Source organism: Lotus japonicus, chromosome 4, assembly GCF_012489685.1.
Source record: "Lotus japonicus ecotype B-129 chromosome 4, LjGifu_v1.2".
Classification (NCBI taxonomy): domain Eukaryota; kingdom Viridiplantae; phylum Streptophyta; class Magnoliopsida; order Fabales; family Fabaceae; genus Lotus; species Lotus japonicus.
This window is the reverse complement of record NC_080044.1, coordinates 78,871,986-78,898,147: the sequence shown is the minus strand read 5'-3', so window position 1 is coordinate 78,898,147 and position 26,162 is coordinate 78,871,986. Positions and strand designations below refer to the sequence as shown.

General features: G+C 31.4%; 1 protein-coding gene and 2 non-coding genes across 4 annotated transcripts; 1 reads left to right on the top strand and 2 right to left on the bottom strand.

Moving 5' to 3' along the window:
• Positions 1-4,474: 4,474 nt before the first annotated feature.
• Positions 4,475-4,559, bottom strand: TRNAM-CAU (transfer RNA methionine (anticodon CAU)). Its single transcript is given in 2 exon segments — positions 4,475-4,510; positions 4,522-4,559. It is a non-coding gene; the product is annotated as a tRNA-Met (tRNA).
• Positions 4,560-15,604: 11,045 nt separating this feature from the next.
• TRNAQ-UUG (transfer RNA glutamine (anticodon UUG)) lies at positions 15,605-15,676 on the top strand. Its single transcript has one exon. It is a non-coding gene; the product is annotated as a tRNA-Gln (tRNA).
• A 114-nt stretch (positions 15,677-15,790) lies between these two features.
• On the bottom strand, positions 15,791-22,474 carry LOC130711214 (fatty acid amide hydrolase-like). 2 transcript variants are annotated; one of them, XM_057560735.1, is made up of 20 exons: positions 22,302-22,474; positions 21,764-21,873; positions 21,526-21,586; positions 20,630-20,817; positions 20,257-20,386; positions 20,042-20,149; positions 19,828-19,975; positions 19,582-19,694; positions 18,970-19,045; positions 18,804-18,875; positions 18,669-18,720; positions 18,111-18,182; positions 17,917-17,997; positions 17,493-17,593; positions 17,309-17,401; positions 16,812-16,880; positions 16,650-16,714; positions 16,515-16,576; positions 16,202-16,297; positions 15,791-16,006 (listed from the first exon to the last, which is right to left on the bottom strand). In XM_057560735.1, the coding sequence occupies exons 1-20, from the start codon at positions 22,399-22,401 to the stop codon at positions 15,944-15,946; spliced, it is 1,860 nt and encodes a 619-aa protein (XP_057416718.1). In that variant the 5' UTR covers positions 22,402-22,474; the 3' UTR covers positions 15,791-15,943. The 2 variants fall into 2 exon arrangements, with proteins under 2 accessions (XP_057416718.1, XP_057416719.1); XM_057560736.1 differs by having other exon boundaries at positions 20,042-20,119; positions 22,302-22,473.
• Positions 22,475-26,162: the final 3,688 nt, after the last annotated feature.

The window sequence follows — 26,162 nt, the reverse complement described above, 5'->3', positions numbered from 1 at the left end:
TTCTTAAAAATAGTAATGATGAGTGCGAAAATAGGAAATATTTATTTGTTTTACAAAAATTTTAAAAATTCCAAAATTAAAAAAATAGTAATGCTGAAAATTGAAAAAAAAAAAAAAAAAAGAAATCAAATGTATTTTTGAAAAATCGAAATTTTAAAAATTAATACTGTAAAATAAAAAAATCTAATATTCATTTTTAATCTAAATAACTTTTATTATTAATTATTAGTATTTAATATATTAATAATTAAAACTCATGATAATTTTCAAAATTTTAAAAATAATATTTTGAAATAGACAATTAAGTGAATTAAATAGGATATGAGATAATCATGTTGAAACAAAGAAATCAAATGTATTTTTGAAAAATCAAATTTTAAAAAATTAATACTGTAAAATAAAAAATCTAATATTCATTTTTAATCTAAATAATTTTTATTATTAATTATTAGTATTTAATATATAAATAATTAAAACTCATGATAATTTTCGAAATTTTAAAAATAATATTTTGAAATAGACAATTAAGTGAATTAAATAGGATATGAGATAATCATGTTGAAACAAAAAATGTTGGATTTTTTTTTGTTTTGGAGGGAAAATGAATTACTTATGAGGGGACATGTGGCATAGATCTTCTAGAAGAAAACCTTATTTTCATATATATATATATAGATAGCAATAACACTAATAATAATATATATATTTTGATTCAAAATGTTTGGTGAATGTGCATTTCCTTAAGAGATTTCGCCTAGACTTCTGGCCCGGGTTCGATCCCCTCTAAGGTAAAATATAATACATTTGTGGTTAGGGACATCACTACCGTATCCCGAGCCAGATTACTCACGTTGAGCCCTTTTCCCCCGTGGTGACTGGTGGACTTCTCTTATTTTTGAATAAACTCTCATGTGACTATTACTTTTAAGTTTGAACTCGTTCCCCTTTTTTGTCTTTGGCTCTTCGATCGTACCTTTGGTAACCACCGCCTACCAGGGACGATGGAGGAAAAATTCATTTTATCAATCCAAGCAGATATATTGAAGGATTTTCATCTTTCCCCTTCATGATTTTAAAAAGGGGTGAAACAATATATGATGGTGAATAAAAAACGGATGAATAAGTAATTAATAGGATCATGAAATAGGAGCTTCATAACCGAACCAAACCAATTAAAACCGCTCAAATCGATCAAAAAAACCAAAAACTGAAAAAATTGAAAACTGCAAAAACGAATATTTTGCTAATGGATCGGATTGGTTTTCAGTTCCAATGTTCTAAATCGAACCGATCCAAACCAAACCGAAAGTAATTATTTATTTAAATTTTGACATACATAATTACCCATTTAACCAAACTTATAATATTTTATTCCATGTATACCCAAGCCTTTACGATAATGTGTTTAACATTTTCCAAGTTAGGAGACATATGTCTTCTTTTCATTCAACGAAAGTGAAACATATCACTGCGTACATAATTCATTTCTTACAGTATTGATGTTAGTGTTAAGCATGATATCTTGTCTCTGTAACTTTTACAGTGCTTCTTGTTTTATGATTTTATTTTCTATTTCGTTATGTATTTCAAGATTTTTAGTTTCTTTGAAAAACCGAAATCCAATCCAATCCAAACTGATAAAAATTAAATCAGATTTGAAACTAAAAAAGATTGGGTGATTAAATTATAAAACCGAAACGATCGGATCATATAATTTTTTCCTTTAAAACCAAATCGCAATCACCCCTACCATGAAACATGAAATAAATCATTTTACACAACAAATAAAAATGAGTGAATAAGAGGATAATGTAACCAATAATAAACTTATAATATTGCGAATTTGCGATCATATAGTGGTGGTCTGGTGGAGAAGAATTATAAAATAAAAAATGGAAATAAAACTCTGAAAACAATAAATCAAAATAAGATAAACACAATGCCACAAAGAACGTGTGAAAGAGAATGTTATAGATTAAAGAAGTAATGTGAGAAATGTCTCAAAAGAGAAAATGAATTCTCTAACCAATGCACATGTATAGCAAAATTAATTATTTTTGCATTAAGATAAAATTAAAGCATTACCTTGCACATGATTGATAAATTATTTTTCTCTATAGTTGTTTCAAATGAAAGAAAAATTGAAGGTGAAAGTTCCTTAACATGAAATTGAATAAAGAATTGAGAAACAGAAAAATGAAAGGGAGGAAAGAGAGGAGTATGAAAAATATGGAAGAAAGTTGAAAATACTTACCATGGAGTAGACGAACGGAGAAAAAACAGGATGAGTTTTTTTCATAAGAAATTCCAAAGATAGGAGGAAGAAATATAAGATGAATAGGAAATGGAGGAAAATGAAAGTCCTTGCCTTGTTTTCAAGGAGGTATGCACAAAATGATGCTGAAATATTTTGATTTATTAATGCTTAATTTTTTCCTAAAATAAAATATTCATTATCGGTCAATGAAAAATTAATCATAAATTAAACATATCAGCAAAATTATTTGTATTAATGTTCTAAGGATTCATTAATTAAATTATATCAATTTAATTTCGAAAATGTGGAATATTTCATTTTGAAAATTCAATTCTTTAATTAATCTTGTCTAATTTAATTAAATTTTTTCGTTATTTCTTACAAATTATTTCATTGTTCCAATAAATTATCAATTCTTGAGCATCAAGGTTTTTAAAAATTTAATTTCAAAAGATAATTAATTAAACTCATTAATTTTAGGAATTAATTAGAGCCATTAATTTCAATTATAAGAAATAAAAATTGTAGGATCTAAAATAGGAATATTTGTTCAATTGCAAAATTTTCGAAAAAATCAAAATAAAAATAAATGATGCTGAAAATTTTAAAAAATATATTTATTTTAGTTTCAAAAATTTATTTGCTCATCACACTCACTTTAGTACTTTACAACTAATCTAGTAATAATTAGATTTTAAACAATTACTACAGTAAAGGAAATTGGAATTTCAAAAAAAATTAATTTATCTTTTAAAGTCATTTTAACCATAATATTACAGAAAAACAAATAAATGAATTTTAGAAAAATAAAAATTAAAAGATCCAATATTTTTTTCTATTTGAAATAATTACGAATATTTATTATAATTATTTATCATATTATTAATTAAAATAAAATGATTCGAAGTATTTTTATGAATCGTATATATCTTAAAAAAGAATTTAAGGGAAAATAAAAATTGAATTTTTTAATCAGAATTGATTATTTTCAAAAAGTTTAAATCTAATAATGAATTTTTAATAATGGATGAAATGAAATAGTTTAGAGATGTTCATGTATTGTATAATGTTTTCGAAAATATGGAGGGGCAGAAAATAATATTATTTGGAATTTATATCCTTACTTTGATAGTTTTAATAAGTATTACTTATGTTTTATTCTTAAAAAATATTCTACCTATATTAAACTTAGAAATTAATGTGACAAAAAAAAGTGGAAATATATATTTTTATTTTGGAAGGAAAATGAATTACTTAAGAGGAGACATGTGGCATAGGTCTTCTAGAGGAAAACCTTCTTTTCATATATAGATATATATATATATATATATATATATATTGAAAAATTAAAATAATATTTACGTTGAAAATTAAATTAAAAAGGATTTAAATTAATTTTATTTTCTGATTTTTTATTATTTTTGTTCTATTTTCGAATTCAATTTTTTTTATTATATTAGATATATTTTCAAATAAAATTCCTAGTAAAGGTTACATAAAAAATTGAAATTAAAAATCAATATTATATATTGAAAATATGTACTTTCGTAACACATGAAAAATTAAAATAATAATTACGTTGAAAATTAAATTAAATAGTATTTTTTTCCGATTTGTGATTATTTTTGTTTTATGTTCGAATTTAATTTTTTTCTTATCATATTTGATATGTTTTCAAATATAATTCGAAGTAAAGATTATATAAAAAATCGAAATTAAATATTAAAAAAATTAAAAAATTAATTGCTGTGATAATTAAATTAAAAAGGATTTAAAATATTTTTGAACTTTTAAATAAAGTTTACATAAAAATTGGAATTACATTAAATGATATTAAATAGTGTGAGTCATGATAGTGTGTTGTGACAAAAAAGTAGTATGAGTTTTTTTTTTTTGGAGGGAAAATGGATGAATATGGAGGTGCCATGTGTTAGACCTTCTAGAATAAAACCTTATTTTCATATATATATATATAGATCGATTCAATAAGACAGGTGATATATTGTATCCGAAATTCAAGGGGAAATTATTTGTACTTTTGTACCTTTTAGTGCTCATGCTTGCTTTGAAAAGTCATCGAGATTGGTTGTTTATGGAAACTTTTGCAGCATACGATACTCATGTCCCTCAATCATTGTCTTAATCAGTTATGAACAGAATCACAAACAAATGAATAAAAATCGTGTGTTATGAGCAGTAAAAGGAGAAAAAAACAAATGGGGTGAGAGAGGCTCGAACTCTCGACCTCAGGATTACTCTCAAGCTATGAGACCTACGCGCTAGCCAACTGCGCCACCACCCCTTGATGCTTTTCTTGTTAGGCCAAACGTTTATTAACTATAATATAAAAATAATTAAGTTGTTAACCACTAGAAGAAAACCAAGAAATAGTACCACAAGTAGAATTAAATTATAGAAGATTCCTTTTAAAATTAAACAATTTATTGAATTAAATATGATTGTATTTATGTACTATAATTGAAATATCATTGGACCTGATTAAAAAAAATGACTTGTTTACACCTATTCCACCTAATTGAGAGATGTGACATAATAGAGGCAATTGAAAAATATAATGTGTGGTGTGATAAAAAAAGTTATAAAAAAATGGCTTAAAAGGTCCAAAGGTCCCTGAGATTACAAAGGGAATCAAATTCAGGACCTAGAAAATTATTTCATCAAATTGGGTCCTTAATTTTTTTTTTTATTTCAATTAAGGTCAAATGTTGACACAGCTCAATTTTGTCCTAGTCACCTTTACCATGTGGCTTTTTTATTAATTTTTTTAATTAGAAAAATTAATTAAAAATTATTTTAAAAATCCAACTCAATTATATAAGCAGAAAAAAATTAAAAAACTTAATAAAATCTCTAATGTAAATAAATCCCTGAACAAAATTCAAATTAAACATATAATATTCATCACTCTTCTTCAACCATTGCCTCTCCATGGAATCATGACTGCTCCTTCCTCTTAGGTTATTGGGTCCTGCTTAGATCTGGGTTATTGGGTCCTGTTTGGATCTGGGTTATTGGGTCCTTCACTACAACCCACCCACACCGCCACCGCAAACCATCCTTCTCCTTCTCCTTCAATTCACTGCAACCTACTCCCACCTCCACCTCCACCTCCACCGCAAACCACCATCCTCCTTCTCCTTCTCCTTCTCCTTCACTACAACCCACCACCATCACCACCGCAAACCACCCTTCTCCTTCCCCTCCTCCCCACCGATCACCACACCTCCACTTTGCTCATGCAGATCTGAAAATTCCTCATTTAAGCATCAACGATTCAATTTCATATTATGGATCTAGAGGTTTATACATGTGTGGGTAGTGGGGTGCTAAAGGTTCCTTCCTTTAATCTTTTCACTCTCTTTTATGTAAAGCTTGCATTTTGAGTCATACGTTGTGGTGGTTGGCTTTGGCTTTGTAAGTTCACTGGGCACCGGTTTCTGATTCTAATGGAAATGATTTCTTCAAATTGGTTGAAGGTTCTGAAACAGATGGTTCTTTAAATGGGTTGGTGTCTTGTTTAGACAAAGTGGCTCTTAAAGAATGAGATCTGGTTATGTAAAATGGATAAAGATTCAAACTGGAATGTTGAAGAGAGCGGTGCACTGGTGGTCGAAGAGGAGAAGAAGGAGAAATTTGGTTATCTGGATTTGATTTATGTTTAGATTAGGATTTTATTAAAAAAAAAATTATGCTTATGTAACTGACTTGGAATTAAAATTTTATTTTTAGTTAATTTTTCTAATTAAAAATAAATAAAAAAGCCACGTGGTAAAGGTGACTAGGACAAAATTGAGCTCTGACACACTTTGGCCTTAATTGAATTAAAAAAAAAATTATAGGGACTCAATTTGATGCAAAATTTTTCTAGGTTCTGAATTTGATTCTCTTTGTAATCTCAGGGCATTTGGACTCTTTAAGCTAAAAAAAATAAGTAAAAATAAAATGGAAAAAAATGAAGTGTGAACATATTTAGTTATTATTGCAAATTGCTCTGGTATACCATTTTATTTTAGAATTTACTTCTTAGTAAATCAATAAAGTGTGTATGAATGCTTATAAAAAAAAAAAAAGTGTGTATGAATGAATATAAGGCTCCACTCCAGCTTCAAAGTCTATCTACAACCCTCAAAAGTCTCCACGTCTGCGTCATGCCTAGATGGAAGGGAACATTTATCACATGCAAAGCTTGCCGCATGTATATCACTATAGCACTTAGAGCATCTACATCCATCATACTCACTAAAATATCTACACATTATTTTTTCAATTTTCTATAATGCCAAATTATCTATTCCATTTTACTAACTTTTTACTCCAACTCAATAACTCTTAAAAGTTTCTATAGTGGATCTCACCATCAACATCACATTTGTATATTTTATTATTTATCTCTATTTTAATTAATTGTAAGTGCTTGTAATAAATACAAGCTCACCTTTCAAGTCTAGTGTGGAGTATCTATTCTTTGCCATGTTGGAATTGAATATGTACTCCAATGGTAATAGATACTTATATGAGTATGTATTTAACATTAGATACTACCATTGGAGATGCTCTTAGGTGTTGATTCTATCATATCAAACAATGATTATTATTTAGTACATGGATTTGAAAGTTCTAATGATTACAACATAGAAATAGCTAGCCGAATGGTGATTGCTGATTAGTCCATTGTGGAATTGAAAAAAAACATTAGTAATTACTGTTTGTCCAACAATATCAAAAGCAGAAACACCAAACTAAAATAAACATCATTTAGTGTATGTTCTATTAAAAAAAAACATCATTTAGTGTATGTTTGGTTATGTCCCCGAAAGATAGTTCAAGTAGTAAGAGATTGAGACATAAAAATTGAGTGAAATGAAGAGTGAATGGTCTCATGTATGTTTGGTTTAATGTTAGGAACAACATAAACATAATTTTACACATCTTAAGTTACTAATGAGAAACTAAAGTTTAGGACACATTGACTTAAACATAAATTGAAGAAACTAATTAAATATTAACACATTGATTTAAATTCACATTAAATTTAATGGAAATCTAAATCCACACTAAATTAGAAAACATGCAAAGATGCTGCTGGCTCCTGCTCCAACCCCACACACGTGAGTGATGAGCTGCAAGTCACAAGAACTAGTTTGCACGTTTCAATGAGCTCTTGTTTTGGACAGAACATCTAATGAACAAAAGGGCCACACTCTCTAGAAACTCAGCAATTTGGGACAGTCTCATTGAGAACTTTTTAAGTAACAAGTGAAAATGATTATCACATTGAAAATGAATTGACTATAAAGCAATCGAGATATAAAAAAAGACTTAGACATAACGTATTAAAATTTAGGTTTAATCTTTCATCTACTATTCTACTATAACTTACGTGTGAGATTGGTTCCGAATAATCTTTTCGAGCAAATTTACTCCCTTTACTTTTTTAGGCTACACTCCCTCTACTTTTTTTGATAGTTACAGTTAAATCCTTTCATTAATTAATTTAATTATTGTTCTTCTTAATTTCTTATTTAAATTTAAAATTTACACCACATAATAAATTCAAAAAATTCCGAAATTATTTTATAAAACACACATTTTTATCTGAATAAATATTTTCAAATTTTAATTTATTTTAAACAAGAGTAAGTTTTATCATATTTTCTCTCTCTGTAAAATAAGAAAAAAAACTATATTTTTAACCAATAAAACTCAAAATAATTAAAATAGTTATTAATCTCCGTATTCACGAAATAGAGCCTAGCTATTTGTAATTATTTTCATTTATCAAAATATATTCACCAAATAATATAATCCAAACAAATACTTTCTGTAAGGAAAATATGTATGCATTTCACATACTATGCAATGATTAAGGAAATAATTTTTACTTTCACCAAAGGTCCAGAATCCACCATATATATATATAAATATAATATATCATGCAAATATATATATTGATTTCATCATCCCACGTGATCACACAATAAAGAAATTAATTCCAAATCAACTAGCAATACAATTTAAGAAATATTAAGTAATATTATAAGTTCAAAAAAGATTTCAAAAAAAAAAAGTTCAAAAAAAGTAATATTATAAAAAAAGGGGTCTTACAAATATAACAATTGTGTTTTGTTTAACAACAAACATTTCATGAGTGTACAAAATAGCATGATAATTTTTTTTTTGAAAGACATGATAGTAAAATATAAATAGGTATAAAATATGAGCAATTCTATTCACCATGTTGAAATTTGTTCGTCCATGTTTTTCACCCGTTAAAAAAGGACATATTTGATCTAATATTATTTAAAATGTGATATTTTTTTATTAGAATTAATTATTGATAATTTTTCTACTATGATGAATTATATATAAAAAATTCACTTTGTAATTTAAAATAAATATTATTTTACTCAAACCTATCATATTAATATATAAATATTATTCTACTCAAACCTATCATATTAATATAACACATTTTTATTTTTATTTTTATTGATTTAATTTTTTTTTATTTTTCAATAACTGTTCTCCGACCTATGTGTATTTTTTTTTAGAAGATTGTGTTTTTGTTTAAACCTAATACTAGGAGAAAATTTCAAGAAATGCACTGAGATGAAGAAATTGAAAAATTGCAACGAAAGAAATCGGGATATTAGGGTTGAAAATTTCGAGGAAAATTACCCAGAAATGCACACAGAAATTTAGATGAAGAAGAAAAAATGCCACGAAATGGTACCAGAAATGCAAGTATGTTACCTGAATCAAGATCGCAACCGAACCCAACCAAAGCTTCCTATAGCTTCCCAAGGAAGGAAAGAAAAGACAGATGAAATTTTTGCCTTGAACAAAGAACTGCAGAACGATATATATACTTGTCGGTGTCGACGTCGGAATACATGATGTTCTTCGCAAGAAGGATTTGAAGGGACTAACTCAGGTACAAACAATGGGAGTATTGTGTTGCATGTTCATGGTTTAGAACGGGAGTGTGTGTTGTTTGTTGAGACTTGAGAGTGTGTTGTTTATATAATTCCAAAGCGTTGGGCTGAACCTAAGCCAGACATTGGGCTTCAAATTTTTTTTTGTTACAATTGAATATATTAATTTTTTTTTAGAAACTAACAATATATTAGTTAATAACTAGTTGTGTTCAAAAAAAAAAAACTAGTTGAAAAACCCGTGCAATGCACGGGTGACTTGATTATATTATGTTTTTGTAACTTTTCATAATTTTTTCGATGAGTTACTTTTTAAATTTTTTTTTTTGAAAGCAAAAGGATAATTATATATAAATATAGAAAGTGTTGAGAAAAAAAGTTTATAATGTATTAATATCTAATGACACTATCAGGTTTGATAGATGCATGTATTATGAACCTAGGCACTTAAATTAGGCTCTGAGCGAAAAAAAAAACCACTTCTTTCTAATTCTTCATTCTTTATTTAATATTTTTATATTTTTTTCACCTTGAAATCAAATGTAATATAGAAAAATCAAAACAAATTTATATTATTTCGTGAAAATATAGGTAAAAAAAGTGTAATTAATTAATTATATTACTATTTGTTGCCTGATTTAATTATTTTTACGAATTCATATGTTATTGATTTTTTGTTTTGTACGGAATTGGGATGATATGGGGGTGCATAGTTCAATAGAGTACTGTATTAAAACCAACCTAAAACAAAACAAACCAAACCAAACGTAAATTAAATATGTCTTTGTACTACCCAATCATGTAATCATTTTCTTAAAAACAAATGGTAAAAAGTAGAAGAATAGTACACGTTGGGTTCACCTTGAGAAAATTGGGTAAGAGACAAAGAACATGAGAAGCATGGTAATTTTTTTTTTATGTCCTTTAAAATATAAACCATAGTTGTAGCATAATAATTTTAGTTTCCTAAATGCCATATATTGTAACACTCACAATCAAGAGACACACAAAAAGCAAGAGGAAAGGAGCGATATCCACCGTGTAACCCAATTAATTATTTTCCTCCATCAATCAGCAAGAAAGAATAAGTAAACCCAAATGAGGAGGACAATTTCTTCTATAAACATATTACAGAAAGGGAAATTTTTCCTTATGTGATTCATTTGTAAAGAGCCGATTAGATCCTCAGAACTCGACATGCATGCTGCTAAGTGCAAGGGTGCGATGCCTCCAGGGCCCTCAAGATATACTAATTAGTCAAGAATTATAATAGCTCACCCATTTCATGCTATTATAAAATGAAATCAAATGCCCTGGAGAAATTATTTTATTTTTTTAGGAACTAACTTCAGGTTTATTACTCTAGTACAATCTGATTCTGTTTTTTTTTTTGAAAAGTTAATGCATGTTTTAATCTATATCTTGCATCCAATAACAATTAACCTCGTTTAATTATGATCAGAAAAATAAAGATAGCATAGTCGTCGTTCTTGATATATAGAAAAGAGAGGTAGATTGAAAACAGCCAAAATAATAAAATATAATTAAGATTTAGAATTTAAAAATGAAGACCAAAATTTAAAATTATCCCTTACAAACTAAATAACAAAATATGAAAGCAAAAATAGATTATGTCTTCGGTCACAATTAATCAAAGCAAACTGCTGAAATAAAAATCGGTTCAAAAGAGCGATATTTTCTCATCCATCTTTAATCTTGTTCTTCTTGCTTAATCATTTTTGGAACCTTGTTTGCAGACATCTGAGTATCGTCACAAACATCAACTGTGACCTTTGCTTTTACACCAACTGTCCTGCTAGTTGAAGGTGGAGTTCTAACAAATGATGAGTCTCCACTTTGTTTAATTTGGGTGAATTGGTAACCTAGTGATCATAATGTTAAGATAAAGACACAATTAATATTTTAATAATGTAATACATAAACAGGTAAAATAATTCTCAATAGTAAACGTATTGTATATGTTAGTGGTGTCTTACCTTGGTTGTGTCATTTCTTTCATGATCATCATCCAATATTTCATAAGAACCACTTTGGAAAGGGCACTATAAAAATAACAAAAGAGATATTTATAAATCAGTTTTTATTTATTTGAAATTAAAAAAATTATGTTGTAAATAACAAAATGGATAACCTCTTCTATCTTGTATTTATTCAAAAAGGACTTTATGAGCGCATCATCTGTAACCAGCCGATTTACTTGTATGTTTGTCTACTCCATGTAATTGAAGAATTGTATCATGACTTGGACCTTGAATACAAAAGCCTTTTCTTTGAACAAATCAAGTTCTTGAGGATACATCTCGTCAATGTTAACTTGATGAGCAAAGAAGTTGGTAAATTTATGTAATTGCATAAGTAAAAGAAGTAATTTGAATGAGATTACCCTTTCAGCATATGAATTGTGAAGTTCAGGCGCACCTTTTTTCAAAAAATTTGTAGCCTAACGGTAAAAAACGGTGAATGTTGTAGAATCAGTTCCATCAGCTACCACTAATTGAATGTTGTACCTAGTAGATTTTTATTTCGTAAGTTCATTAAAATTTAAAATAAACAAAGCTATTGGTTAATTTAATATATGCGTGCATAAGTTTCAAAGATACACCTAAATGTAGCATTGTGGTAACCCTTATTGCATTTTCTCCAAAAATATCTCCCATCTTGATCCTTCACTCCAGCTAAGCAATTCCTCATTGGACACGCACGATATGACCAATTTGTTTTTAAATCAATGTCCTTCACAATTCCGTAGGTCACAAAATAACCATCATGAAGAGAATATTATGAAGATCATTAAGAAGAAATTCGAAATTATTTATTTGTAAAAGAGAAATTACTTTGCACATACCTCATTGCTGTTTTTTAACTTTGCAATTGTCTTGTAAACTGATTCATTCAACACATCATTGCTCAATGAGTACATTGACGCCCCGGGTATTGTGGTAGAATTTTCATTAGAATTTTTCATCAGATACCTGTTTACATGAACGTGTAGACGATAAAGCAATCTCATTTACAACATTTAAATTTATAACTCAAAATTTTGCTATTTAATTTAAATAGATACCTTCTCTTAAGTTCTTGAGCTGCAGGAATATCTAAATTCATCAACAGTTTAGAGTTGTAGTTTGCATTCGATACTCCCATCTTACCTGCACGTTTCAAAGGTTTAAATATATTTGCAAGATTTTTTTTCTTTTTTTCAAAACAAATAGTTCAGTAAGCGCATGAGTAATTATATGTAGTCAGGTTGTTTAGGATCTTTAGCGTTGGGGACCCTCCATAGACGTATTATTCTGACAACTATCTTCCAAGCATTCTCGTTGGAGGTAACCTTGATTCTAGAGATAGATTCGACCTTAGAATTCATGGTGTGTTAGCTATGAAGTCACTAACAATGTGAATGAAAAATATGATATTTTAGTCTGAGAAACGTAGTATAAATAGTCGTGATTGATAAGTAGAGTTACTAACAATATTTTTAAAAAGAAATTTAATCAATTAGATTTTTTTTTGCATTAAAATATTGAACGTTCCAAACCATATTTAAACAAATCAAAATCAAAATATTTCATTTGATTTGTTTTAGGTGGGTAGTGGGTTTTATATTTACGGATGATCTTTTTTCAAACAACAGTTTTAAATTATTATTTTTTTTAATCTTTATTTTGTTTTAGATGGGCAGTGAGTTTTATATTTTGTTACAAAATCTTTAATTTTTTTTTTCAAATATGTATACGATGGTCTTTTAAAAAAAACAGTTTTTAATCTTTATTTTGTTTTTTTTTTGCACGGATCTCTTTTTTTTTTTAAAAAAAAAATACATATAAAATATGTACTTACTTTAAGAAAAAATATTTATTTTTTTAATGCAGATTCAATATATTGAACGGATTTGTAAAAATAAAAAATTTATTTATTTTTTTAATGCATATTTAACATTGAAAAACAAAATTTGTATATTTTTTATTGGGATGATATGAGAGCGACACGTGACAAAACCTTCTAAAAAAAAGGCTAAAATGCACTTTTGGCCCCTGATGTTTTAAGTTTGTGCAAATTTTGCCCCTACTCTATTTTTGTCGACGTTTCTACCCCTCATGTTTTCAAACAGTGCACCGTCTCCCCCTCCGTCAGTCAGGCTTTCTCAGCAGAGGTTCCTGAGTGGATTGGAGAGATGAAGAGGAGCATATGAAGTTGATGATGTTCAAGGAAATGATATAAATTAAATTTGCTTGATGTATATATCAATTATGTATGTAACTGAACTGATTAAATGCATATTTTGCTACTTACATGTCTTGAGTTTGAATTTTCCATGCCCCTTTTTCCAATTTCACTTGTAATTTCCACGTGGCAAGTCCAAAAAATATATAAAAAAAAAAGCCAAATCAGCTCATTCTGTTAGTTTTTTAACGTCTGACTGACGGAGGAGTGGACGGTGCACTGTTTGAAAACATGAGGGGTAGAAACATCAACAAATATAGAGTAAGGGCAGAATTTGCACAAACTTGAAACATCAGGGGACAAAAGCGCTTTTTAGCAACAAAAAAAAACTTTCCTTTAGTATATTATATAGATAGATTAAATACTATTCTACCTAGGTAATGACAAGATATTATTGTATTCTCTATTGGTAATTTATCCGTCCATCACACTACATCAGGCTTATGTTTTTTTTTTGAAATATTTGGTAAACCTTAATAAATGTTCCGGTTTTCTATAGATTTAATTATTATTAATTAAAGCTATTGCATATTCCAAGGAGAAAAGGAAAAGTTGTAAACCGTTGGAACCGGATAACAGCTGGTTTTACCAGCAGCTCATTAATGACTGAGAATGTTGTTTTTGAGAATGATTAAGAACCAAAAATTAGTCTAGTGATTCAACAAGTTTGATGCTAAAGAGCACATATACTAGTGATCCGTAATCACAAAATTTCTAATCAAATTTATTGAAAATTGGTTGTTATTTAAATACTTTGGAATTATATATAATTTAGAGTAAAATACACTTACCCCCCTCAAGGTTTGTTAGAAAAACACTCCACCCCATTCTTATTTAAAATATATACTCCACCCCACTCATTTTATCAAGTTAACCTCATTTAAAAAGATGCTAACGGAATATTCCATTCAAATCAAAATTATTTAATGTAAACTTATTTTTCCTTTTTTTGTCTGGTTATTTTTTTTTTAGAAAAAGACGTCACTTTCTAATATTTGACCAAACAAATATTCTCAATGCTTATATACTGTTGGAGCTGGTATATAAAGTAACCATTTTATAAAATAATTCAAGAATAAATATGTATGAAATAGTTTTAAATTAAAACTTATGGTAAAAGTACGTTAAACTTTCACTCCATAAAAGAATATAAAGTTATATTATTATTTTAATTAATTAATTAATTTGGATAATATGATCGCGTTGGTTATAACATGTTAAATGTTAAAGTATATATTACTTTTAGTAATTGAAAATGAGGGATGTTATTGATATATGATAAGAGAATTTTATTAAATAATATCCATACATTACTCAATGAATTCATAAGCAACATTTTTTTATAAATCTAGGAAAAAGAAATTTAATTAGTATTTATTTGGTGAAATTTTAATTAGTATGAAATTAATTTCGAAATATTTTTATATAATTCACTTTTTTCACCGCCACTAGAGGTTGCAAAGCTCTCATCTTGCAAGGTCTTTTGTTCAAAGATGACTAACAATGGTTCTCCCTAGAAGAGGCAAGGGTGAAAATAGAATTGTGAAGATGGAAGAATGGGTGTGGCCAAGAAGAGGAAGGGGGAAGAAGGAGAAAAATGGTAGTGAACCAGAGTGGAAGCGCGGTTGGAGTCTGGAGAAGGAGAGCAAGAGAAAGACAAGGAAAAATTTATTTGAAGAAGGTAAAGTGATGAATGGTGACCGGTGAGGGAGTATTTGATTTTTTTATTATTACCTCTTTATTTCTTTGTCAAGCACGTGATGAAAGGCTACTTACTTAGGCTAGTATGGCAGAAAAGAAAAGCTTTGTTACAGAAAAAGTTGTAGGCTTTAGTCTCATCACACACTGATGAGTAGTCACAGGCACAGCCTAGTGTGACAGTGCTAGTTGGCTCATCACGTGAAAAAAAATAATTAATTTTAATACCTTGGGTCGGTTCGGGTTCCGATTGATTGAGTCTTGCCCACCCGAAACCGACCGGTTGCAACCGTTTCTAGCTGTTTCTACACACCGAAATCTGACCCGACCTGCCCGCAATGATGAAAAATAATTCGGTTTCATCGAGTATGGGTCGGTTCAGATATTTTTGCTCAGCCCTATTATATATTAGTTTATATATTATAATTGAATTCCTTTGCATACCAACGGTTCTATGGTGTAGTGGTTAGCACTCTGGACTTTGAATCCAGCGACCTGGGTTCGACTCCCGGTAGGACCTTTTTTTAATTTTCTCAAACTCTGCAATCAGTGATATTGGTGCTAGCCTATTTTATCTCTTTCCAAAATTCATGCTTTTGAATGATATGCCTAAAAAAATTTGTGCAAGCTGTCCTAACAAATAATAAGAGAAACAAGAAAAAAGTAAATAAAGAAGAGGATTCCCAATATTAAGATCAAACAAGACAACATAGCTTTGTTTTTTCTTGAAAAAAAAGAAATGCTACTCCTGCTGCATGCTTCCTTCTCATCATATATCTGAGTCTTTTTAATCTTTTCTTAGCAGATCATAAAATATTACTGGCTTTCTGTATTCTGTCAAGCAAATGGCCTGAGATCATAACAACACCAAGTCACCAATTTGTTAGTACATAGTATAAAAAAACTCCATTTTCTTTAGGGGGAAAAAATATAACAATTGTTACATATACTATGAACCATAGTCCATACTCCATAGCATATGTCATATATTTTATATGGATACTAGTGGCTACACTTTTAGTTATTGAGCTCAGAATTTAATTACCTGCATTGCAAATGCCAAGTGGAGCAGTGTTGCTTCAGCCCAAGGCCTTCCTATAAACTGGAGACCAATTGGCAAACCCATTTTATCATATCCAACCTGTGATGAAGGATTATGTAGTTATATATCATAGAATCTAGTGGGGCGGTACTACAATTGATTCTAAAGAAGAATATAGTGCATGTTTCTGAAATCTCTCTACAATTGATTCTGAAGCCAGGATCAATTTTTACAGAGAAGACGGTCTATGAGTAGCTTTTGAATTCTGTAATTGATTCTGAGGACAGATAAGCTAATCAAAACATAATAATCATACCGGAACAGTCACCGCAGGAAGTCCTAGGAAGTTTCCTGATATGGAATACCGAATAAGTGCAGCTGAAGTGGTAGAAGCAAACGGATCAGATTATGATATACTTAGTGCCATTACAAATATAAATTTCAACTATACCTCCATTGACATAATCTAGTTCACCAGTCTTCTGTGCATCATCTTGAATTGGGTATGCAGTCACACTGTTATAAATATTAGGCACATTTGTTACTCAAGAAAATTGCTAAAATTTAAGAAAGCAAGTGATACTGTTATAAGTTTGAGAAAACTGAGACCAACCCTGTTGTTGGTGACACTATGACATCTGCCTCAGCAAATATTTTGTTGTGAAACTGTAACTGGCGATTCCTGTTCATAATTTAACAACCTCGTATCAGGATAAAATTCTACAAAACTGTGATACGAGGGTAAATGCTTTAGTGCATGTTTAGAAATCATTCTACAATTGATTTTGAAATCCAAATCAATTATGGATAGAAACTTATGTGAGTAGCTTCTAAGTGTCAGAATTGATTATGAGAAAAGAGAAGTAGATTCAAACATGCGTTTAGTCAAATTGGGAGGCAAAGATCTATACTAATTACTAAGTACTAACAATATGCTAGTTTCTCAGGATGCATCAAGTGAGAGGAATACTTTGGTATGATACTAAATTATAAATGGTCTTTGTTTTCTAATACTGTGTTTTCATTTTACTAACCTTCACTGCCTCAATTTCTCAGCCTAATTTTTCATGTCACTTCTTCACTTATTAAGAAAACTAGGCCATAACTCACCTAATTTTCTGAGCTTTAATATACTCCATGCTGCTGAAAGCACCATAGATGTTAAGTCCTACCCTTACATCCCATCCAGATTCTGCAAGATGTCTTCAGTAATAATCTTTTAATGTCAATAATCATAACTCCCCTGAATCTAGATGTCAACAAGGAAGAAAGTCAAGGGTCTAAGATGGCATACTTATCTCGAAAAGAGTCAAGTGAAGTATAACACTCTGATGCAATTGTTATATAATGTGCCAGCCGCATCACTTCTATTTCTGGTATAGTGACATCTACAGTCTTGTTTTTTTAAAATGAAGTAGCCATGTTAGTAAGTAATCACTTCTTTGTTCTCAATGAAGGGTTCATTGATTGAAGTAAGAGAAGCTGTTTAGGGATTTCTTCCAAATTCACATCAAATAGTCAAACAACCTAATAGCATGTCTATTAGCTTATTTTTTCAGAAACAACTCTGGTTCTACTCATAGAAGCTTTTTCGCAGAATTGATTTTGACTTTAGAATTAAATGTAGAAGAATTTTCAAGCATGCACTAAGATTGGTTAATCATGATAATTAAATCAATGTTCTGAAGCTTTTATTTTTGGATGAAATTTTGTAGTACCTTCCAACCATAATGGTGCTGGAGCTTGCTCAAAGCATGGGAACAGCATGTTCTGACCTCATCACTGCAGTCATCAAACCACTAATTGATGGAATTAGTGGTTAAAGGACATAAATGATGTTAGAACAACCTGCTTTTTTAATATACTTATGATTGAATAATATATATTGAAGACCAGGAAATGTGATTCTGACCTTCCCATATTTTGCTAACCTGATGTCAGATATGGACTTTGTCAATGGAAGCAAGGGAAGATTTATCTTGGTCTAAAGTTTTGCACAAAACGAATACAGAAGTTTAAAGGAATTAGAAGCTTTAGAAATATAATAGAAAATCATTAATTTATCTTCATCTTCACCCAACAGCTTAAGCTTATCAGATAGTTAGTTCTTTACATATAGTTTCAATGCTTCTATGGCCAAGTGGTTTGGAGTTCAATCATTGTTACCCTCATTCCTCTAAAAACAGTTGAATTTCAGCACAAGTTAGGGGGCCATGTGCTTTGTCCACGCTTCAAGCCCAATAGACTCTTGTGTGACAGAGCGTGTTAGAAATGTTGATCAGTCCATTCATGTATTTTCACCAAATAGCTTAAACTTTTGGAATAAGTGGTTCATGACAAGAAGCAGGTTGAATTCAGACCATTTTATTGAACTTCATTCTCAGTGTGATATTTGAAACATGGAAAGAAATCATTTATTAATTTAATCAATATCAAAATTATTTGGAATTTGGGGAGACAAATTTCTTACATGCACACTAGAGGGTTGATGGGATGGAATTTCACCACTGATAGCTGCATAACTGTAAATATGAAACATCAGAAGCTTTAAAACCAATCTTAGAACTTTCCTTGAAGAACAAATATCATAGAAAGGATTACTAACGTGATCAATGCATCCTCAACAGTGTCTGCCAGTATTCCCACCATCCCAACGGTCCAGTTTAGAGGAAGAACTCTGAAGATGGCAGAAGAGCATTCTTCTAAATCATTCCAATCCTCCAAAAAATATTCAAAGATTAAAACATGACAGAACAAAATTGAATACTCACCCAGAATGAGGTACACGATTAAAAGTTGGTTTCAGACCAACGACACCACAAAGAGCTGCAGGCATCCTCACTGAGCCTGAAATGGTAAGCAAATAAAATATTAAGGCTTGTTTGGAAGAACTTATTTGAGTTTATCCCATAACATAAGTGCTAATGAAAGTGTTTGGAAAAACTTATGTAAACAGCTTACGACCTGCATATAAGTTGTTTTGAGCTTACTTTCAGAAGCAATTAGGTTATGAATAAGCGCTTATAATTACCTATAAGTCTATAACATATATTGAGCTTATGTTAATAAGCTTCTCAAATTAGATTATGAATAAGCGTTTATATTTACCTATAACATATATTGAGTTTATGTCAATAAGCTTCTCAAATTAGCTTATGAATAAGTGTTTATGACTACATAAGCGATTAATTAAGCTGTTAACCAAACACATCGCCAGCTTGGTTGTCGATATGTAGATTTGTAGACCTTATCTAGTAAATTCATATCACTTTCACTAAAACATGAATATGTGAAATTCTTATAACTAAAAGCAATAATGAATGAGAGTTTGCTGATCTTTCATATTTTCTAATTATAGGAGCACAAAAAAAGAAGTAAAATACCTCCCCCATCAACACCAAGAGCTACAGGACACAACCCTGCAGACACCACAGCAGCAGATCCACTTGAAGAACCTCCTGCAATCCTATTGGTATCATATGGGTTTCTAGCAGCCCTGTGGAAGTATATAAACAGACACATGATCATGTCACCAACTAATTCAATGCGAATTCATTAATGTATTACTCAGAAGACAATAATGATGTAACTGCTTGAATATAAGTTGTCTAAACATATAAGTTTCTTACCCATAATGTGGGTTGATGCCGCTAGTTCCGGCCCCGAGTTCATGCATGTTAGTCTTCCCAACAAGTATGGCACCACATAATCTTAGACGCTTAACGCAGCAAGCATCATCTGTACAAGGCCTTTGGTCGTGGAGCCACTTTGTACCTCCTAGAGGACACAACTTTTAGATACTTCAATAAGTAACGAAGCCAGCAGATTAACACATTGCACTACCTGTAGTTGGATATGGTAAACAATCTATTTCATCCTTGATAGCAACAAGAACTCCATCTAGTACTGATATAGGTTCCCCTTCAAACACAACATGCACCAAATGAGTATCTGAAGAGGGTTGAGCACACACTACACTAAATCCTCATCTTAAAGATCCATGGTTTAGGAAGATAAGTTTTATCATTTTGAATTGACACTTGAATTGCTGAAAGTACCTCTCTGATGCCGAAGAGTTGATTCATGTGCTTGTCTTAGTATATCCTCAGCAGTGTAGTTAATGAAGAATCCCATTTGGAGTGAAGGTTTTGAAGATTCATCAACAGCAGCTATAAATCTTTCAGCAACCTGTGCATATGAAAAAGAAAGATAATGAATGGAAAAGTACATCAAAATTAAGAGCAACTAGAAATATGAAGGGCTTGTGGCTGTAATACTCATATTGTCATACTGATAACTAGCATCAAAATGAGTTAATGACCCTTCACAAGTAGATTCATTCAATGTTAAAGTTTGAACAGAAAAACTTCAGGCAAAGCTTGAATTGATGAGTTAACTCAAGAATGATAGAATATCTTAGAGATGAAATACCAGGTTTGGTGTTATATCTCCTGAGCTGTAGGCTCTGGAATAGTCCATTATGGTCCAGCGACAAAATGAAGGTCTTGTTCCATTATGTGCTGTTTCTGAAGATGTAGGTAAGCAATCTATTGCAAGATGAATTTTCTCTGGTGGAGTCAAAGCAGAATCTAAGCATTTGACTTCTTTTTCTTTGTGGTCTGCAAGAATAAACTGAAATCACCTACCCATTCTGAATTATAAAAAAATAAAAAATCAACTAGGGATACTATTAGAATTTGGGAGACCTAACTATCCCAAAAACTAGCTCAAGGGTGGGGATTGCTCTACCCTAAAACACTTTTTCAACCATATCTCTAGTCAATGTGTGACTTCTTAAGACACCTCAGGACTGGACATTTGGAGCGTCAAATTTACATGAAAAAACATCTGCTGGTGACCCATATAAGGGTGGTATCCAATAAACGGGTCTATGATAGGCTCTTATACCATATTAGAATTTGAGAGTCCTAACTCTTCCCCCTAAAGCAAGTCTAAGAGGTGAGGATTGCCTCTCATATATTAGGGTTATCTCGGTCATATCTTTAGTCAAAGTGAGATTTCTCAATAGATATCATAGATAATTAGGTGCATGTTTGGAAATGCTTCAATGATTGATTTCAAAGTCAGAATTAATTTTGGGGAGAAGTAGCTTCTACATTTCAGCAATGATTTTGAGAAAAGAGAAACTAATTCAGACAAACATAGCTATTTTATTTCATAAAAGATATATACTCATCCAATTCACAATGAACTCGGATTTTTCACAAGTGCAAGTACTCTGCTATCAAAATAATATCCATTTTCATAATATCACGTAGTAAATCTCTCAGTTCTGTGCATCATTGAATGCAAAGAAAATAACTAACCTTCAAAATGATGTAAGGGAACATAGAGGGGTGGCTCTTCCAGTTCTGCATTTGTAATAAGCTGCATAAATAAATAAAAGTTTGCTAAGAGAGATGAAAATTTAAATTTGACTGGCCTCTCAAAGCTCAATAAGGAATGGAGAAATATATGAAAAGTGATATAAAACATCGAGGATGATTTATTCTTCTAGAATTAGGACAAATTTTCTTGAAAGCTAAAAATGAACCAAGAGCATACCTTGTGAATAAGATTGTTTCCCTTCAATATATACAAAAGCAAGCCTCCAAATATTCTTGATTCCAAGAACCAAGTGAAAATCTTGACCAAAATCCCAGTCATGCGCGGGGCTTTACTTGAAAAGATGATGATCACAAACCATTAAGACTTACTTGCAACCAAAGATTTGATATAAACATTCAACTCTGAAGATAAATTAATTCATAACTGGAGTATATTTTATTGTGAACTAAGATCTTGATTGGATGCAAACAAAAGATAACTTATTAGAGCTCATCTAGTGCTTAAACTCCAATAAGTGTTATTTGGTCTGTATCCAAACAGACTCTATCACATAGCATACTCATAACCTTCAGTGACACAGTAACTCCTCTGCTTCTGGCCGGAGTGTTGTAAATATTAGAATTCAGAAAGTGAAAATATCCTAGGAAGCTTTCCATGAAAAAAATCATCCCAAGAAAATGGTAACACTTTCATGTCTTGTACCAAATTTCAGAGGTAAAAAAACAGCAAGAACAAAAGACAATGGATTATGAACCTTTGACATTGGCTTGGAGATAGAATTCACTGCTATCTGGGCCTAAATTGACTTCATTCACAGGCTTGTAAACTACACTCTCACTTTTGAACAACCCCATTAGTCTAAGAAAGTTTCTCTTCGGAAGATGGACAAGAAAGCTTGAGATTATCACATATTATAGGAAGTGTAGGCGGAGATAGCTAGAGGAACAAAATAGCCACATATTAATTTTCATAGTGATGGGTTCTGACATGACAGCTAGATCAAAACATGTCATTTTCATTAATAGAAGGCTTAATCCAGTTTTTGGTCCCTATCCTTTGTCATAAATATGACTTTAGTCCCTCGCCGGAGCAAAGGTGGGGATTGGTTCCCAGTTTTTTGCAAAATAGTTGGCTTTGGTCCTTCCGGCCGGTTGGGTCAACGCCGGAGCTCCGCCGGCTGATGTGGCCCTTGCCACGTCAATTAATGAGCCTCGTTGGATTTTTTTTTCCGTTTTCATTTAAAAAAAATTAAGAAATTCAGATTAATCACCATCATTCAATCTTCATCTTCATCTTCCTCAACTTCATCTTTTCTTTCTTTCAGGAACCCAGAACAACATTAATTCTCAATCCCTAATTAACAAAATCTAATCCCTATTAACAATTCCCTAATTACTAAATCTGAACCTGACAAAATCCCTGAGAACTCTTAGCATCCCGTTTTCCTGAAGCATCCGATTATAGAACTTTTGCAGACCATTGAAATCATTCCACATCTTTGCGCTCTTAAAACCAGCTAAAATAGGCTGATAAGTCTCTCCATCAAGATAAAACCCTTATGTCTTCATCATCCTCATAGTAACCCAAAATTGCTTCATCGTCTCCTTATTCACCAAGATCCTAGCAATTAGACTATACATAGTAGAACTTGGCCTGAACCATTTTTGTTTTCATCATTCTCATCTTGTTCATATGTATTTTCTCACAACAAACTGACAAAGAAATGAAAAAATCCAGAAAACCTCCGTTTCTAGATCCAGGACACGCCAAAATACAGATCCAGGACCAAGAAATGCAAAAAAACCCAAAATCAACAACCCAGAAAACTCACCACCACCCCCAAAATGCAGATCTGAGGAAGAAGCCACCACCTCTCAATCACCAACAATCCCCATAGAACCCCAAAACCCTATCCCAGATCTGGTCTACAGTGGCATATAGAACCTCCATCGCTCCACCACGAGACCACCCAGGAGGAGAGAAAGGGATCGACTGTGTGGGGGTTGGAAGGTTGAGGGTGGTGAGTGATGACGGCGGTTCGGTTGGTGTGGTGGTGGCAGAGAAAAGATCGAGGGGGGGGGGGGTTGGGTTGGGTTTGGAGAGACCCAAGCTGTAATCTGATTTGCCATATCCCATATGAGTATTTTTTTTCCCCGATTCAACAAGCTAGACAAACTCCTTGGATTCTCTATCTTCCTTTCCAGATTAAGTTAAATTCCTCCTTTCCAGATTTTTTGGTTTTTATTTTTAAGAATTTTAAATAATTTCATTTTTTAAATTAATTATATTTTTAAAAAAAATCCACCAACGCTAATTAAATGATGTGGCAATGCCACGTGAGCTTCCCGGAGCTCCGGCGTTGACCCAACCTGCCGGAAGGACCAAAGCCAACTATTTTGCAAAAAACTGAGGACCAATCCCCACCTTTGCTCCGGCGAGGGACTAAAGTCATATTTATGACAAAGGATAGGGACCAAAAACTGGATTAAGCCTTAATAGAATATAGTTTGAATGAGAAAAACTAAGAGGTGAAACATTATATTCCTCCTGCAATTCCTATATCCACTGATACACTCACTTTCCAAAATGTTTCTTTACTTCTTTTGGCAGCATGCTGAAAATGCCACCGATCCAATTGCTTTGTACTTCTTGCTCTCTAGTCTCCACAATCACAAGGTTTGTTTTGTTTCTAATCTTACCTTTTTTTATTGGTTTTGTCTTTGCATGGTGATATAAGTTACATTAATTTACTGTATTAAATTGCTAATGGTCCATGTGCACTTCAAAAGGTTGTTTGAATATGATGTTGCTTCAGTAATAGTATTTGATGAGGTTCCCTTATGATAAAGTAGAGCCTTTCATCTTGTATGGTCCAGCAATTTCGGCCATTAATGAAAAAGCTCATTGGAACTACTTTGAGTTCTGGAAACATCTCCTAAGATGTGTCAATGAAGCAATTAATGGAAGATGTTCAACTTGTAGAGTCCATGGATATTAATTTATCAAATTTCATTCTCTTATTAATATCTAATCTGTTTGTCACCTGTGACTGAATTTGTTTGAATTTGATTTGATTGTTATACACAGCATCTCTAGGAAATTCTAGATATGAAAGTGCACCTAAATATGCAGTCAAATCAGCATTGAGGTCATGTACTAGCAAATGGTTTTGGTAAGTTACCCGTGCAAGCCTCAAGGTTAGGAGAGAAATTATACCAGGTCAAATGTATTTGATGATAAAGTTCACAATCTGTGACTTTTTCTGCAGTAGGTACATCGTACACCAAACCAGTTGGAAGTAAGTTACTCACTCATAAATCATAATAATTAGGTTAAGATATCAGAGAGAAAATTTATCTCAAGCCCGTGAAAAGACTCACAAGGTTCATCTCAGTACATGAAAGATTCTACTTTGTTTAACACAAGTATCCTCCACCGAAGGTAAATTCAGAAACATCCACATTTTGGTCAAGCTAATTATCTCAGTGAGAGTTTATATATTGGTACTTATAAGAAATTGATACTCAAAAAGTAATAAAAAATGCTTATATCTTAAAATCTAATAGTATGTTTGAATCAACTTCTATTTTTCATCCGACGGACTTTGCCTTTACCTTTAGTGTCAATTATAGAACCTTTTCCAAACATGTACTGATTCGGTTTGGATATAAATGATTGAAAAAGAAGTTTTAGGTATGATATTAGGCTTATTGTTTGGTCATGCATACAATGATGTGAGTTCCCTCTAACTCAAGTTAGGAGTATTTTCATTTTGATGTAATGCCCAACTAACCTACAACACGGCAGTTGAGAAAGAAAATAAGAATCAAAAAAGGAAAAATGAAAAGCCTAGAGGAAATTATGAGGACGATAAGCGTGGGGTAAAAAAAGCAAGCAAGTGATAACTTGTGCTTTGCAAGTTGGAATTAGTCAAATGAAGAGTGAAGACTAAAATTGCCCTCACACGAAATTTTAGTTTTAAGTATTAGATACGAAACCACGCAATTTCTTATAAATGAAAAACAAATATGGTTATAAATTACTTTTCTCCAGCCAGAAAGCAATTAAGTATTGGAACGTCTAGAGGGACCTTGTCTTGGTTCATGAATGACTTGGTGTTTTTCCCATATTGTATTGCATTTTTTGTGTGTTCCATGAGAGACAATCTTATCTGTAAGATTACTGAATCCTTGAATGTTATTGATGAATGGTGCCCTATTTATACAATGCATGGTTGACTAAATACATAAATGTTAGACCTAATTACAGAGTAATTACAGGGAATCAAATAGGAATAATCAACATATTCCTATTCTATCACACCCCCGCAGTCGAAGCGGGAGGTTCACTGACGCTGAGACTGGAGCGAAAATCATCAAAGAGAACTCGAGGAAGGCCTTTAGTGAAGATGTCCGCAATCTGGTGACGAGAAGGAACATGAAGGATGCGTGCCTGACCACGTGCGACCTTCTCTCGAACAAAGTGAATGTCCATCTCAATGTGTTTAGTGCGCTGATGCTGGACAGGATTGCCGGAGAGGTAGATGGCACTAACATTATCACAATAGACCAAAGTAGCCTGAGAAATAGGAAAGTGCAGCTCTAAAAGCAGGTTG